General features: G+C 46.2%; 1 protein-coding gene across 1 annotated transcript in view; it reads left to right on the forward strand.

Annotated features, from left to right (window-relative positions):
- Nucleotides 1-13,974, forward strand: part of Ppm1h (protein phosphatase, Mg2+/Mn2+ dependent 1H) — a 259,006-nt gene that overhangs the window by 120,086 nt on the left and 124,946 nt on the right. Inside the window, exon 3 of the mRNA XM_021174330.2 lies at nt 8,564-8,908. Coding sequence (XP_021029989.1) covers nt 8,564-8,908 — 345 coding nt within the window. The remainder of the gene's footprint in view (nt 1-8,563; nt 8,909-13,974) is intronic.

Consider the following 13,974-nt stretch of genomic DNA (forward strand, 5'->3'; position numbering starts at 1 on the left):
AAAAAAAAAAAATCTAGATTATTTTCCCCAGTGATGGAAAAATTATGTAAATAACCTTTAAAAAAGTTGCTTCTTTATTTTCTCTTCAAAAATAAAAGAAAAAAAAAAAAAAGGAAGAAGTAAATGTGGCAAGGCTGTAACAGACAGGACAGCGGTGGCATGTGGGCCTGAGGTGGGCTTGTCCGGAGTTACTCAACCGCCTCGAGCCTGCCTGCTTCACCCATGTGTTAACTGGGAGAGTCTGCTGGGAAGCTATGGGTTGCCAGCCCCAGGCATGGAGTGGCTTCAGGAGCGAGCCACTGTGGACTCCGAGTTCTCGTGCTGGCTTTGATGTTTTGAAAACTGGCTGGACACGTTACAGAGTGGACATGTGGGAGCATGCGGTTGCCATGTTTCCTGTGGGACATGGTGATGAGGAGGGGGAAAGCCAGCTGCCCTCCAGACTCACGATGAGCTGTTTCTGAAATCAACTGTGGGACCTCATTCAGAGTGGGACTGCAGATCTCTGCGTGAGGGATGCTCTTCCCTGCTGTTGGTATGGCCCCGTCCCAGCTTCTGTAAATACTTGAATCAGTTACAAGGCAGGGAGAAACAAATATCAAATGTACAGAATCCAAAGAGATACTCCTTTCCTTTAGGACAACTATTTCCAGATTAGCAGAGTTATGAATATCTGTTATATATATATATATATATATATATATATATATATATATATATATATATATATATATATTGTGTGAAGAGCGAAGATATTCTGTTATTAGTAGCTAATATGTCAGGACCCAACTGTGTCGGTCACAACAGCAAGTTCAGGTCCGGCTGGTATTCCTGGCGTCTGCTGGAGTGTTGTGGCGAGCAATGTGTGCTTGTGATCAGACGTGGTTAGATTGTCCTTACTGAGAGCAATGTCAATGTAGACACGTGCTTAATTGCTTGTGTTTTCTGTCAACAGTTTCCTGCAGAAAACTTTAACTCTGAGGCGTAATTTAGTTTCAACTTTGCTAGTATCATCCGCCACGCTGGTTAGTTGAGGCCACAGGAGCCCGGTTAATGAATCGAATGAAGCAAATCAAGTCTGCAGCAGTTTGTGTGCGCCCCAGAAGTATCCCACCTCCTACCACACGAGGGCGCCAGTGTCAGTGTCTGGGAAGTAGGAGCACTTAAGGTCTCCATCTTTACCGGAGAATGTGAAAGGATCCTTGAGTGGGTGCTTCCCAAGGAGAGCATCCAGTGGAAGAGTCGGTTTGAGTTATATAACTCTGAGTGAGTGAGAAGGCCCAGCCTGCCTGTCTTTAAGCTGTGTAAACAAAGCTTACCCTGGGTTCTTGTGTGCTTCCTGCCTTACAAGTCAGTATTTCTGCGGGCAGCACAGGAAGTGTTTGTGGATATATCTGAGCCCCACCCCCTTTCTTTGTCAGCACCCCATGGATCCAGGCCGGTACCTCGTTGCTTCCCCGTGGTTCTCAGTGTGTGTGTGTGTGTGTGTGTGTGTGTGTGTCGCGCACACACATACACACACACACACACACACACATGCGTGCGCGCGCACATGCCTGAGGTTCACCAGGATGCCAGCACACAGGATGAGGGCACACAGGATAGCTCCCACTGTGCCCTGACCCAGTCAGTATGCAGTCTGTCTGAAATTACTCCAGTTTCCTGTTCGGTAATTTCGTTTATACAGTTTTAGTTTTGCTCGAAGAACCAAGGTCACTTTCGAGCTAAACCCCCTTGTTATAACTTTACATATGAATAAAGAAAAGAAAGGAAAGAAAATACTTTTTAAATTTTTTCTTTTTATTTTAATTTTTTATTTTTATTTTTTATTAATTATTTTTTTTTGACAGGGTTTCCCATCCCAGTGTAGCCCTGGCTGTCCTGAACTCACTCTGTAGACCAGGCTAGCCTCGAACTCCTAAGTGCTGGGATTAATGGCATGGGCTCCCCATGCCAAGGAATAATCAAAATTGTTAAGTTAATTTCTCATGATTTTGAGAGAAGAGGGTATAAAGAAAGCCTCAAGGCGAACTAAGAACTTTAAACCTCCCATTTGTCACCTTCTGGAATCTTCTATTATTGGGCTATGGATGTGTTCCTTCAGTTTTGTTTGTGTGGTGCTGAGAGTTGAGCCCTAGACCACCTTATACAGGCCAGGCAGGTACTTTAACAAATGAGCCAAACCCCAGCCTTTTCCTCACAAAGTAGGTGTGGCCATATATGTGTATATAAATTACATATAAGATTGATTGTTGTTGTTAAATGAAGTAATTTATTTAGTATGTAACTTAAATTGTTTATTTTTAAAATATTTTACTTGCCTTATTTAAATGCCCTTAATTTTTTTTATACACCTAAGTGGGTTTTTTTCCTTCTTGTTTTTGTTTTGTTTTGTTTTTACCAAATTCCACAGTTTCATATTTCAGGGAAGGGCTACATTCTGTTTTTCTTGGTAAAATGAGGTTGACTCCTGCCTATCTGGAACAAAAACAGGAAGGGCCTGTGTTAAAATGTAGCATTAAGACTGTCTCTTGGGGCTGAAGAGAGGGCTCAGCAGTTAAGCACACTGACTGCTCTTCCAGAGGTCCTGAGATAAATTCCCAGGAGCCACATGGTGGCTCACAACCATTTGTAATGGGATCCAATGCCTTCTTTTGGTGTGTCTGAGGACAGTGATAGTGCACTCACATAAAATAAATAAATAAATCTTTGAAGAAAAAAAAAATACAAAACTCAAGAACATTCACATTCCCTGTGAATCAGGAGGCTGTGGATTTTTAGATGTAGAACTTCTACACTGGTATCATCTCCACACTCTACCGAGAGAGTCACTACCAATGACCATCAGTGGCACATCCAGACGGATGGCTTTTACCTTTAATCCTAGCACTTGGGAGACAGAGGCAAGAGGATCTCTGTGAGTTCAAGGCCAGCCTGATCTGTATGTGAGTTCCAGGATAGCCAGAGCTACATAGCAAAAACCTGTCAAAAGGAAAAATAAATAAATAAATAAATAAATAAATAAATAAATAAATGAATGGAAGGAAGGAAGGGAGAGAGAGAAGAAAAAAGAAAAGAAGGAAGACAGAAATTTCCCAAGATTATACAGTACAAAATTCTAGACATAGATAGAATTTATTTTGTTTTATCTCATTCTAAATTTTTCACTTGAAAAGGAATAAATATCTTACCGAACTTTTATTTATTTTATAGCTATATTGGGGACCGAACCCAGGGCCTCATGAATTCTAGGCAAGCTACACACAGCAACTTTTTAAACTCCCGAGGCAGGTTGGAATGTTCACACCACTGATTGCTGGGCTGTTGGTAAGGGGAGACATGAGACCTCATTTGTTTGCTGTAGAAGTAGAACCTGGCGCACAGAGCCCAGGCTGAGCTGAGGCCACACTGAGGAGGCAGGCACCCCTCCTCCTCCTCCTCTTCCTCCTCCTCACATGGACAGCACCTTCACTGTGAGCAGGTGTGGACAGCAGGGACAGAGGACACTGCATGGAGCTGTGGCATCCACTCCTCTCCTTATCCTTCCATACACTCAGCAGGTGGAAACCGCAGCTTCCTGCCCACCTGCAGCAGACCATCAGTTTACTGCTTCAGGAGCAGAGTACAGGGCCACCAGCAGGATAACACAGGGCCAGGGTAGGCAGGGCAGATGAATGGTTCCAGGTCACCTTGAAAGGCTCTGGTTCCCCACAGTTCAGTCTGCTTTCCGCAGGAGGGGGTGCCTTCTTTTACAGACACTGAGAAGGGAAGGTCAGATTAAGGATGCATCTGTGTGCCTCATATGGATCGTGTCGAACCATGAGGCTCTGAACTGGCAGTGTGGCGTTGGGGTCCACGGAGCTCCTTCGAGATCTTGGGACCTCAGATCCAACTGTGACACACCAAGCGTGAGAGCTGAGAGAGATCAGGTCTAGCTGACAGCAGTGAGCGTCGGCTTCTCATTCTGCCCCTTTCTCCTGGTGCTGAGGCTGTCTAATGAGAAGGTGACCGAGCTCAGGGGAAGGGCTATCCAGATCAGTAGTGGAAGGACTCTTGGAGACCATAGTGATGGCCCTAGATCACCATTAGTTTCTAGTGGCCAATCAAATACCTGGTAGGTGTTGGCCTTCCTCCTTCATAAAGGAGAAAGCTCCTTTTGGTCAGAGATAGCCCACGTATGCTGGTATGGCTGCTGCCTCCATGAGCAGGCACATCCCTGCTTGCTTTCCCTTAGCACAGCCAGAAGGAAGGGACCCTTAACTTTTCGTGTAGCTTGGTGACATTAGGCCAGACTTACCAGGGATATGTTGGGATTTTTATTGTTTGTTTCAATGATGACGGTGATGCATACATATCACCGGTGGGAGTGTGCATGTGTGAGTGCAAGTACCCATAGAGTCCACAAGAGGGCATCAGAGTCCGTGGGGCCTGAGGTGCAGGTACCTGAAGCGTCCTGCTGTGACTGCAGGGAAAGCCAGCCGGACAGGCTCTTAGCCACTGAGCAGTCCCTCCAGCCAGTGTTTATGTTTTTAGATGCCATGAGTTAATCACTCAGCGGGTGCTTGCCATTCAAGCCTGAACCTGAGAACATTCTCATGTGAAAAGCCAGATACGGTGGTACATATCTCTAGCCCCAGTGCCCTCGTGGCATGATGGGGAAATCACCCAGAGGTTCTCAGGCCAACACACAAACACAGTCACGCGACACAGCAAGAACAAGAGAGAACCTGGCCCAACGAGGTAGAAGGAGAGAACCAACCCCCTTAAGTTACCCTCTGACCTGCACATACACCCTGTGGCATCTATGCACATTTACACACACTCACACTAACTCTTTACAATTAAAAAAGTAAAAATACATAGCTGTGCCAAGGGAATAAATTACTTGAAGTAATTAAAGTAACTCAATCAATTAGAATGAGGTGATTCCCAAGACTTAGCTATTCCCGATATGGCATTATGCCTCTCATCCATGTAGCAAAAAGTGTCAACTTAGGTGTGGAGCTGGTTACTTTGTTACTCTCAGAGTAGCGGCTAGGTAAAGAGTAATCAGGGTGCTTGAGAAGACGGTCCTGCTGGTTCTTTGGGCAAGGGACAGCACTGCTGAAATCACCACTGCTCTGTAGCCCGAAAGGAGGGTCTAAAGATGGGAGGTTTGTGAAGATGAAGATTCATGGACTCTCTGAATTCTATTTGTAGGTACCCCCAAACTGAGAACCCTGACCTGGGCTCAGCTTGTCCCAGGTTCCCGCCTACTTAAAATCCTTCTCGGTGCCTGCACCTGGTTTATTCTGTATTTTCCTTTCTCTCTTTTACCTGCCATGTTCCAGAATACTGTATAAACACACCACCCTTTCTTCTCTGTGGCCTCAGCTCTTGTTATAGAAGCTGACAAACATGTCTACCCAAATGCCATGAGGCCCACATGGCAAGAAACCCAAAGGCAGAACAATACAGCGCTTGTGGCTTCCCTAGCAAGGCTACCAAAGCCCAGGAGCTTCTGACTTCTCACCATACCACCCCAGGCCTATGTATTTCAGACATGCTTGATTGCAAGGGGCTAACCCTGCTTTCTGGCATTGGTCCTGAGACCCAGGCAGGAAGAGAGAAGAACAGGGGCAAGGGAGAAAGATAACCTCTGTCTCAAGACAGTGTGGGAACTGGTGTGTACAGATCCTATCACTGTCCCAGTCACCAGTAAGCAGGAGGGAGGGGAGATACTGGAGAAGCAGGCTTCCCAACTCTCTCATTGCCACTAGGTACCGGCTGTGCCCAAGCTGGCAGGCCCTGTCACCTCTGAGTCCCCATCATCTGTGTTATTTCAATAAAGCCAGGTTTTCCCCTACTTTCTCTAGACACACTGATCTGTTTCTGTATTCTATGGTCCTCTAGGGTGGCCCTTCCTTTGGCCTAAGTGACTCACGGAGGTCATGTGGTAATAGTACTGCCTGCACTTTGCACACCGTGCATAGCTGTCGGTCAACACACATTGTGTATAGTTAGTTATATTGGCTGGTTTGGTGTGTCGACTTGACACAAGCTGGAGTTATCACAGCGAAAGGAGCCTCCCTTGAGGAAATGCCTCCATGAGATCCATATGTAGGGCATTTCCTCAACTAGTGATCAAGAAGGAAGGGCTCAGCCCACTGTGGGTGGTTCCTGGGGTGGTCTTGAGTTCTGTAAGAAAGCAAGCTGAGCAAGCCAGTAACATCCCTCCATAGCCTCTACATCAGCTCCTGCTTCCTGACCTGCTTGAATTCCAGTCCTGACTTCCTTTGGTAATGAACAGCAATGTGTAAACTATAAGCTTGCTTCTTGGTCACGATGTTTTGTGCAGGAAGAGAAACCCTAACTAAGACAATAGTCTCCTTAGCTCCTCCTTCACAAGATAACATCCGCTTCAACTCATGTCAGGACATCATGGCAATCAGATACACATCTTTGACTGCCAGATCATTACCTGACCCAGTACCATCCCCCACCCAGCCAATGTGTGGGGAAGTGGGGTTAGCATGCAAACGTCTACTCCTTGAGGCATTTGTCTTTCTGTTACCCTTGGTCCTGAGTTTGGTTTCCGGTTGATTCTGCTATACAATTATACTTCTGCTCTACAGTGCTTTAAGAGCATTGTGCTTCTGTCTGAAGTTGATCTAATTCTTTTTTGGGCACAGATTCATAGCCGGAATCCTCACTCCCAGGCTCCTCTCTCTTAGTCTTCACCACATAGCTTGAGCAATACGGCCTTTGGGGACTCGTGGGTTAAAACATACAGTAGGGACCAGTGGCTTTAACACTCCTCCACGAAGTCACGCAATCGAATCGCTCTCCCTCCTTTCCTGCCTCACAACCCCGTGGAGTCACATGACCATGGTCTGGTTTCCTCTCATGTGTGTGTCTTCCTGCCACAGTCTCTGCACCCGCTGTTGCTATTGTCTAGCACTGTGCCCCCCCCCCTTACAGATGAACTTCTCTGAAGCTCTCAACCTAGGCCTCACAGTACCAAGAACCTCTTCCTGTACCGCTGCCCTCATGTTGATTTGGGTGATTTCATCCTGGATTATTAAAAAAAACAACCCATGCCTATACCTTTTTATAACTAGTCTTTTATCATGCCATCTACAACAGTGCCTGTTATATACATCTTACCCCTGTGTGTTTTAGGAGCTTTTTAAGACAGGAGCCGAACTCACCTACTCAGCCATCTCCACCTTCTGGGTGATAGGATTACAGGTGTCAGCCACAATGCCTAGCTTGCATGTGCAATGTAATTGTGTGGTTCTACCTTGAAGACTTCTAGGAAGCCTCTGGCAGGGGCAGGGAAGATGGCTTTTAGCCTAGCCAGGCTAGCTAAAAAGAGAACCCTAGGTTCCTGTGAGCTTCAAACTCAGTGAGAGACCCTGTCTCCAAAAATACAAGAGACAGCTCAGCAGTTAAGAGTGTAGACAAGAATCCAAGCTCTGTTCCCAGCTTCCAATTCAGACACCTAGTAACTGCTTACAAGTCCTGCTCCGGGAAGATCTATGCCTCTGACCTCTGGGCACCCACAAACACACAACCACACACAATAGACACCCCAAATTTAAAACCATTCCTTTGGAAAAAATTAAGGTGGAAATCTCACACACACACACACATACATATACATACACACACACACAGAGGCCCATATGCACATACTCACAGACACAGGAGGGGGCTGGCATGAACTAAATCCATGATAGAGGAAGGCACACAGACTGCACATAGATGACATCATGTGGGAAACTGAGGCAGGGGGACATTGAAAAAGCAGACTTACCTGTTGCATGTTGCATGGACTCTACTGGATTTTCAGGGCTAGGGGAAAAGCAAGTCTTAAGTACTCAGGTTGGGGCTGGAGAGATGGCTCAGCAGTTAAGAGCACTGACTGCTCTTCCAGAGGTCCTGATTCAGTTCCCAGTAACCACATGGTAGCTTACAAACATCTGTAGTGGGATCTGATGCCCTCTTCTGGTGTGTCTGAAGACAGCTACAGTTTACTTACATAGAGTGAATGAATGAATGAATGAATGAATGAATGAATACTTGAATTGTAAGCAAAACAAAACACCTCAGGATGCAGAAGAACAGACAGTTATCCGAGAGGGTAAGGGTTGAGGAAAACGGGTTTATTTACTACTTGGAGAAAGGGCTTTCTCCAAAGACTACAGGGCCAAACCCAGCCTGGGATTGCAACATCAGGGAAGCAAGAAATTAGCTGTTCAAGCCGGACTCCCACAGGCTTGACCTTTTGTATGAAATTTTATCACAAACCCTAGGTGCCTAATTAGTTACATCATTTTCTCGAAGCAATGACCTAGTTACTGACTGAAGAGTGGAGCCCCTGCCCTAGGTGGGAAGGCTGGGACCACTGCATTCCCTGGATGTCCGTATCAGCAGTGACTACCCCAAAGGCCTTCTCTGTGTGTTTTCACCATGTTTGATCCCATGATTTTTAGACAGGAGACAGATATCAATCGGATGAGCATGGCCAGGCAGAGGCTACACAGGTCCTCACTTCTTTTCTGTCGCCCTCTCTCCCCAGGAGTCCGAAGGCATCTCCTGCCACTACTGGTCCCTGTTTGACGGTCACGCAGGCTCAGGGGCTGCCGTGGTGGCATCGCGCCTGCTGCAGCACCACATCACGCAACAGCTGCAGGACATCGTGGAGATCCTGAAGAACTCCGCCATCCTTCCCCCGACCTGCCTGGGGGAGGAACCAGAGAGCACGCCAGCCCACGGCAGGACCCTAACCCGCGCGGCCTCACTGCGTGGAGGTGTGGGTGCCCCGGGCTCCCCCAGTACGCCACCCACGCGCTTCTTCACTGAGAAGAAGATTCCGCATGAGTGTTTGGTCATCGGGGCCCTGGAGAGCGCTTTCAAGGAAATGGTAGGTGTCGCGGGGCCATTGATGTAGCTCGTGCCAAAACTTCCTTGCTGGGAAGGTGTCCCCTGAAGCCGAGGTCTTCCTGGCGTCTTTCACCTGCCTGTCTCTCTTCTGCAACAAAGCTTGTTAAAAGTCATAGCAACATACAGTGTCTGGAATAATTGCCAGCAGAAATTAAGACCGTGAAAGAAGGCAAGCACAGGGTACACTCTACTTCTCCCTTCTGTTTCGTCAGACGCCTGTTGACACCAGGTTAGGTATGGTTCAAATTAATTGAAATGTGAGTGTGGACTGCCATCTGTTTTATGTATGTACAGAGTCCAGGTGTTTGGGAAACCATGCTCAATAAAACAGTCGCAAGTACCCTTCCTTTAAAACTGGGCATGACTGGCGTGGCACATGTGGTTAATCCCAGCCGGTGCAGGCAGAGGCAGGCAAGCGGATCTCTGAGTTTGAAGCCAGCCTCCTTTACATACCTAATTCCAGGCCAGCTACACAATGAAACCTTGTTTCAAAGAAATGGGGTGGAAGGGGTGGGGCTTTGTTAGTGATATAACATTGTCTAACAGTGCTGGGAGAAAATGGAAGGGAGAGAAGAGATCCACATGGCTTTTGTTTTTCCAGGGCCTGGATTTCTTTGTGCTTTGCTGTCTGGGTGAGTCAGGTCAAGGAATGCAGCATCCTGCATGTTGGCCTGGGCTCCTGAGCATATAATCTGGTAGAGTGGCCCTGGCTGTCCCTTTCCCTGGCAGTGAGGCCACGGATGCCTTGTACCACGTGACCTCCCCCAGCTCTGACTTCAGTTTTTACTGAGGCAAGTGTTGTGGTTCCAACAATTCTCTCCCCTGAAACGGCAACCAGTGTGTGGGTAGAGTCGGGACTACTTAAGGGTGTTTAGAAAGACTTGCAGGAGGCAGGTCAGCAGTGCTTTTAAAAACCTGAACTTGGTGGCCAGCTGTCTAGTAAAGCACCGCTGGCTAGAAACATATTACCTAAAGTAATGTCCACCTTCATAAGATCACATCCCATGCCCTGGTCAGAGGAGAAGGCTGAGCAACAGTGCACATAGTTCCTGGTGTGTTTATAAGGAACATAGTTTACATGTTAATGGATCAAGTTTACCTCTGTGTATAACTCCAGCTCACCCTTCCTTGGTCTGTTTTAATCTCTGGACGCATATATTTGCCCTTTGATTATAGAGGAGTTTAAAGGCACGTCCTGTGGAAAAGATGAATTAGGAGGAAAACTGGGGGTCAAGGTAGAAAAACTGACTCCTTCAGAGCCTTGGTATACGAAGTTCCCCCTGGCTGAGGTAGAAGCTTGTTGGCAAGTATGTCCAAGTGAGGCACAAAACTGTGGAGTTTAACTGAGGCAACGACTTGACAGTCATCTCTCCCTGCAGTGAGAGAGAAGGGATNGAAAACNGGGGGNGNGGGGGGGGGNGGGGGGGGAGAAGTGACCTTGGAATTTTAATTTCTGCCAGTGGCTGCTGGGGCTACCAAATTTCTTTTGCCTGGGACTGCTGTAGTCTCACATCCGTCCACTAGAGGCCAGTGTCGCATTGATGAAGACCTCCCCAGGCTCGGGAAGCATTTCCAACATAAAGCTTAGTGAAATACCCAAGAAGGCGCCCAAGACTTGTCAAGTTTTCCAACGTTAGACGGTCTGAAATTTCTTGTGAAAGTGTGTGTGTGTGTGTGTGTGTGTGTGTGTGTGTGTGTGTGTGTGTGTAAATAGATACCTAGGATATGTCATATTGATGCAACCCACTGAGTCAATAGCATTTGCTAAGAAACAACTCTGTTAGGCCTGGATGAAAGTACTAAATACTAAAAGCAGTATTAGTGGAAGAAAGACTAAAATAGAAACGGTCAGGTATTCAGCGGGAGAAATGCAAACGGGAAGGAGAGAAGGGGAAATTGGGAGTTCTGAGTTAACACTCAGGAGGGCAGGCAAGTTTAACAGTGCTCTGTGGGGGAATCTCTGAGGCTCCCCAGACAAGTGGGGGCTCCCGGGAGTAGCAAATGCATTAGCTAATTAAAGGGACAATTTTTCCTCCCATCACCTTGGCATATGACTCAAATTTCCTGGGGTTAGGCTCCTGGGCAGATGATTGACAGGTCCGGCTGGACCTGCCCCTAAGGGAATAGAGAGAAGTATGTAATGTTCTCATCTTTGGAGCAGAGTGGACCACTGTGTCTATACCAGGAGCCAGAGGCGGATTCCACCCTTTTGACCAGGAGGCATAGGAAGAATAGAGCGTGGTTTCCTTTCCTACTCATCCCCAGAAAGAAGGTGGTGTTTATTCCTCTGTGGCCTTAAAAGCTACTAATCTCTTAGCATCATGCCATTTCCCAGTTACATTACTGTGACGTTCTAAATGATGTCAAAGCCTGTAACAAAATGATGATAGCACTCCAACGTGTATATGGAAATCCCAAGCCAGAACAAGGATCACCTCCTAGGTACATGGGTAGTTTTCACAAAATTTAGACCAACAGAAGGAAACCAAAAGGCATGATTTGAACCAGAGGTGGCAATGGTGACACAGACAACCCTGTGCTTCTCTGAAGCAGTTCCTTTGCTCAGGCTGCTGGCCGGTGTGAGATGTGTGGAGAGGTGGTCAGAGGTCTCTGTAACACTCACCGTTCATGCTGTCAGGGACAGATTTAGCTCTGCAACTCCTTTGTTGTGTCGTGCGTGTCTTGGAACTGACTTCCTACTGGGAGGGCCAATTCCTCCTATTTCCACTACAGAAAGCCAACTGTGGTCTCCAGAAAGGAGAATCTTGGAAACTTAGCCACTGATTGCATGGGGTGAGCTTCAGAACTGAGAGTGTAGAAACTGTTTCAAGTACCCTCAAAATAATTGCCGAAAGGTTACCTATCACCTCATATAAAATCTGTTTTCTTCCATGGTTCTCCTGCTAAGAGGTGTTTTGGGGGAATCTCTGTCTCAAAGCAAAGCTTGGAGACTTTTTTTTTTTTTTTGAAATGCTAAGTGAAACCAATTTCTTTCTCTCCAATTTTGTATGTGGGTTCAAGTCCGATTTCTAACAGTGCTTGGGTTAGCAGCTAGGTTGTTTCCTGGCCCAGAGTGACAGGTGTGAATGTGATAAACAGTCTGAGTCCTAGTTCTAACCAGCCACACACACACATACACACACACACACCCAGCAAAGAATGTTTGGGTTAAATCGACAACACTTCAGACTCAGAGAGGAAGTTGATTCCATCACTAGGGTCAAAGAATCGGAACAAAGCTAGACTTACCACCTCCAAGATTCGAGCTCGGAAGAAGGCTAAGAGAGTCTTAGAATCCTCACCCACTTCCTTTCAGTGTTGTTAGGTAGGTAGCCAGGCAGATCTTCTTGGGCTCGGAAGCCATAGAGGCTGGATCCCTCCCTCATAGGAAAAAATAAAAAAATAAAAATGGCCCCTGTAGTATTTTAACTTACCATATGAAAGATGGAAGTGCCAGTCTTTTTTGTTGAGGTCTGTTAAGCTACTTCCTCTCAGCCAAAAGAATGGAATCTACCTTTGGCCTTGAGTGGAGACTTGACATGGCCCATCTGCTCAAAAATTAGAACACTGCACCCATTTTCTCCTCCTTCCCCAAGTATTAACCTAGCTTGTGGTGCCACACACCTACCTCACGGGAGACATGGTTCCCCCGAGGGCATGCTAAGGCTACAGAGGAAGGGGTAAGCATTCACTTAATTAAAGGCTGTGCTTAGCAGAAGCCTTCCCTCAGAACAGGGCCTGTGGAGCCTCCACCCAGCAGCCTGCCTACCCTTCCATTTCCTTCTTTCTTCCTCAAGCCTAACTCAATTTCCCCCGATACTCTGATCTTCCTCACTTTCCTCTGAAGCCCCCCTCCTCTTCTGACAGCCTTCTTGGACCTCACCTCAAAAAGGCACGGGTTTCTCTCTCCTGCTTCCTCAACTGCCAAGATTACAGCTTGTCTGAGCTGTTGTTTTCCTCTCAGAGTCAAAACAAATTGCCCCAAGGCTTCCTTCTTCTGACTCTATTTCTAAATTATTTTATTGAGGAGACTTAGGTCCCCTTAAGATTTAAAAGGGGACCCTGTTTTTCCCAGTAGCACAATGCATACAAGGTTTTGCAATTGAGAAGAATGTCCTAGAAACTTTTTTTTGGTAGGGGAGAAAATAGCTTCCTTGAGATTTATTTTTGTTTTATGCATATGGGTGTTTTGTCTACATGTATGTCTGTGCACCACATGTGTGCAGTAACCAAAAAAAAAAAAAAAAAAAAAAAAGGTGTCAGATCCCCTTGGAACTTGAAGTATAGATAGTTGAATAACACCACGTGGATCCTGGAACACCAAGCCCCAGTCCTTTGGAAGAGCAGTCAGTGCTCTTAATCCCTGAGTCATCTATCTATTCAGCCCCCCAAAGTGGCAATGTTTTAACTACATCTTCGAGTACTGGCATATATATATATATATATATATATATATATAAAATGATGTTATAGAAGCATAAGAATTAATCCAAAGCTAATTACTACTTTATAAAGTCTAGAATTGTAATTAGCAATTCATGGTAAGTTTAAAAAAATGTAAGCTTCTTTAAGCTTAGTTTTGTTTAGTCTTTGCAACAGGAAGTTCTTCTAGGAAGGAGTGGGTCTGTAATTCCACATCTGTCAGGAGGTGGCGCTATTGGACAGCCCCGATTTTTTTTTTTTTTTTTTTTTTTTTGAAACTCATTGCCTAGCTGGCAGATGGCCTTGTTCTCAGATTCAGCCAGGATGAGACCGGATACTGAAACCATGCAGAAGCTTATTATTTGTGACTGACACTATTAGCAGGATGCTCAGGATCATATTATAACCCAGCCAGGAGGAGCTGCCAGGTATATTAAAACTGCCCACCGCTGGCTTTCTTCTGCTGACCGGCAGAGCTTTCTTTCCACAACCTGGAACTGGTAAGCAACAAAGGCTGGGCCTGGAGTTGCATCATCTCTGAGACTTTCAAATCAAATTACAACCATTCTGGGCAATAGATACTTTTTTTCCCCTTGCAATTCTTTCCTGTTGAATGAGCCTCAC

Source organism: Mus caroli, chromosome 10, assembly GCF_900094665.2.
Source record: "Mus caroli chromosome 10, CAROLI_EIJ_v1.1, whole genome shotgun sequence".
NCBI classification, from domain to species: Eukaryota; Metazoa; Chordata; class Mammalia; order Rodentia; family Muridae; genus Mus; species Mus caroli.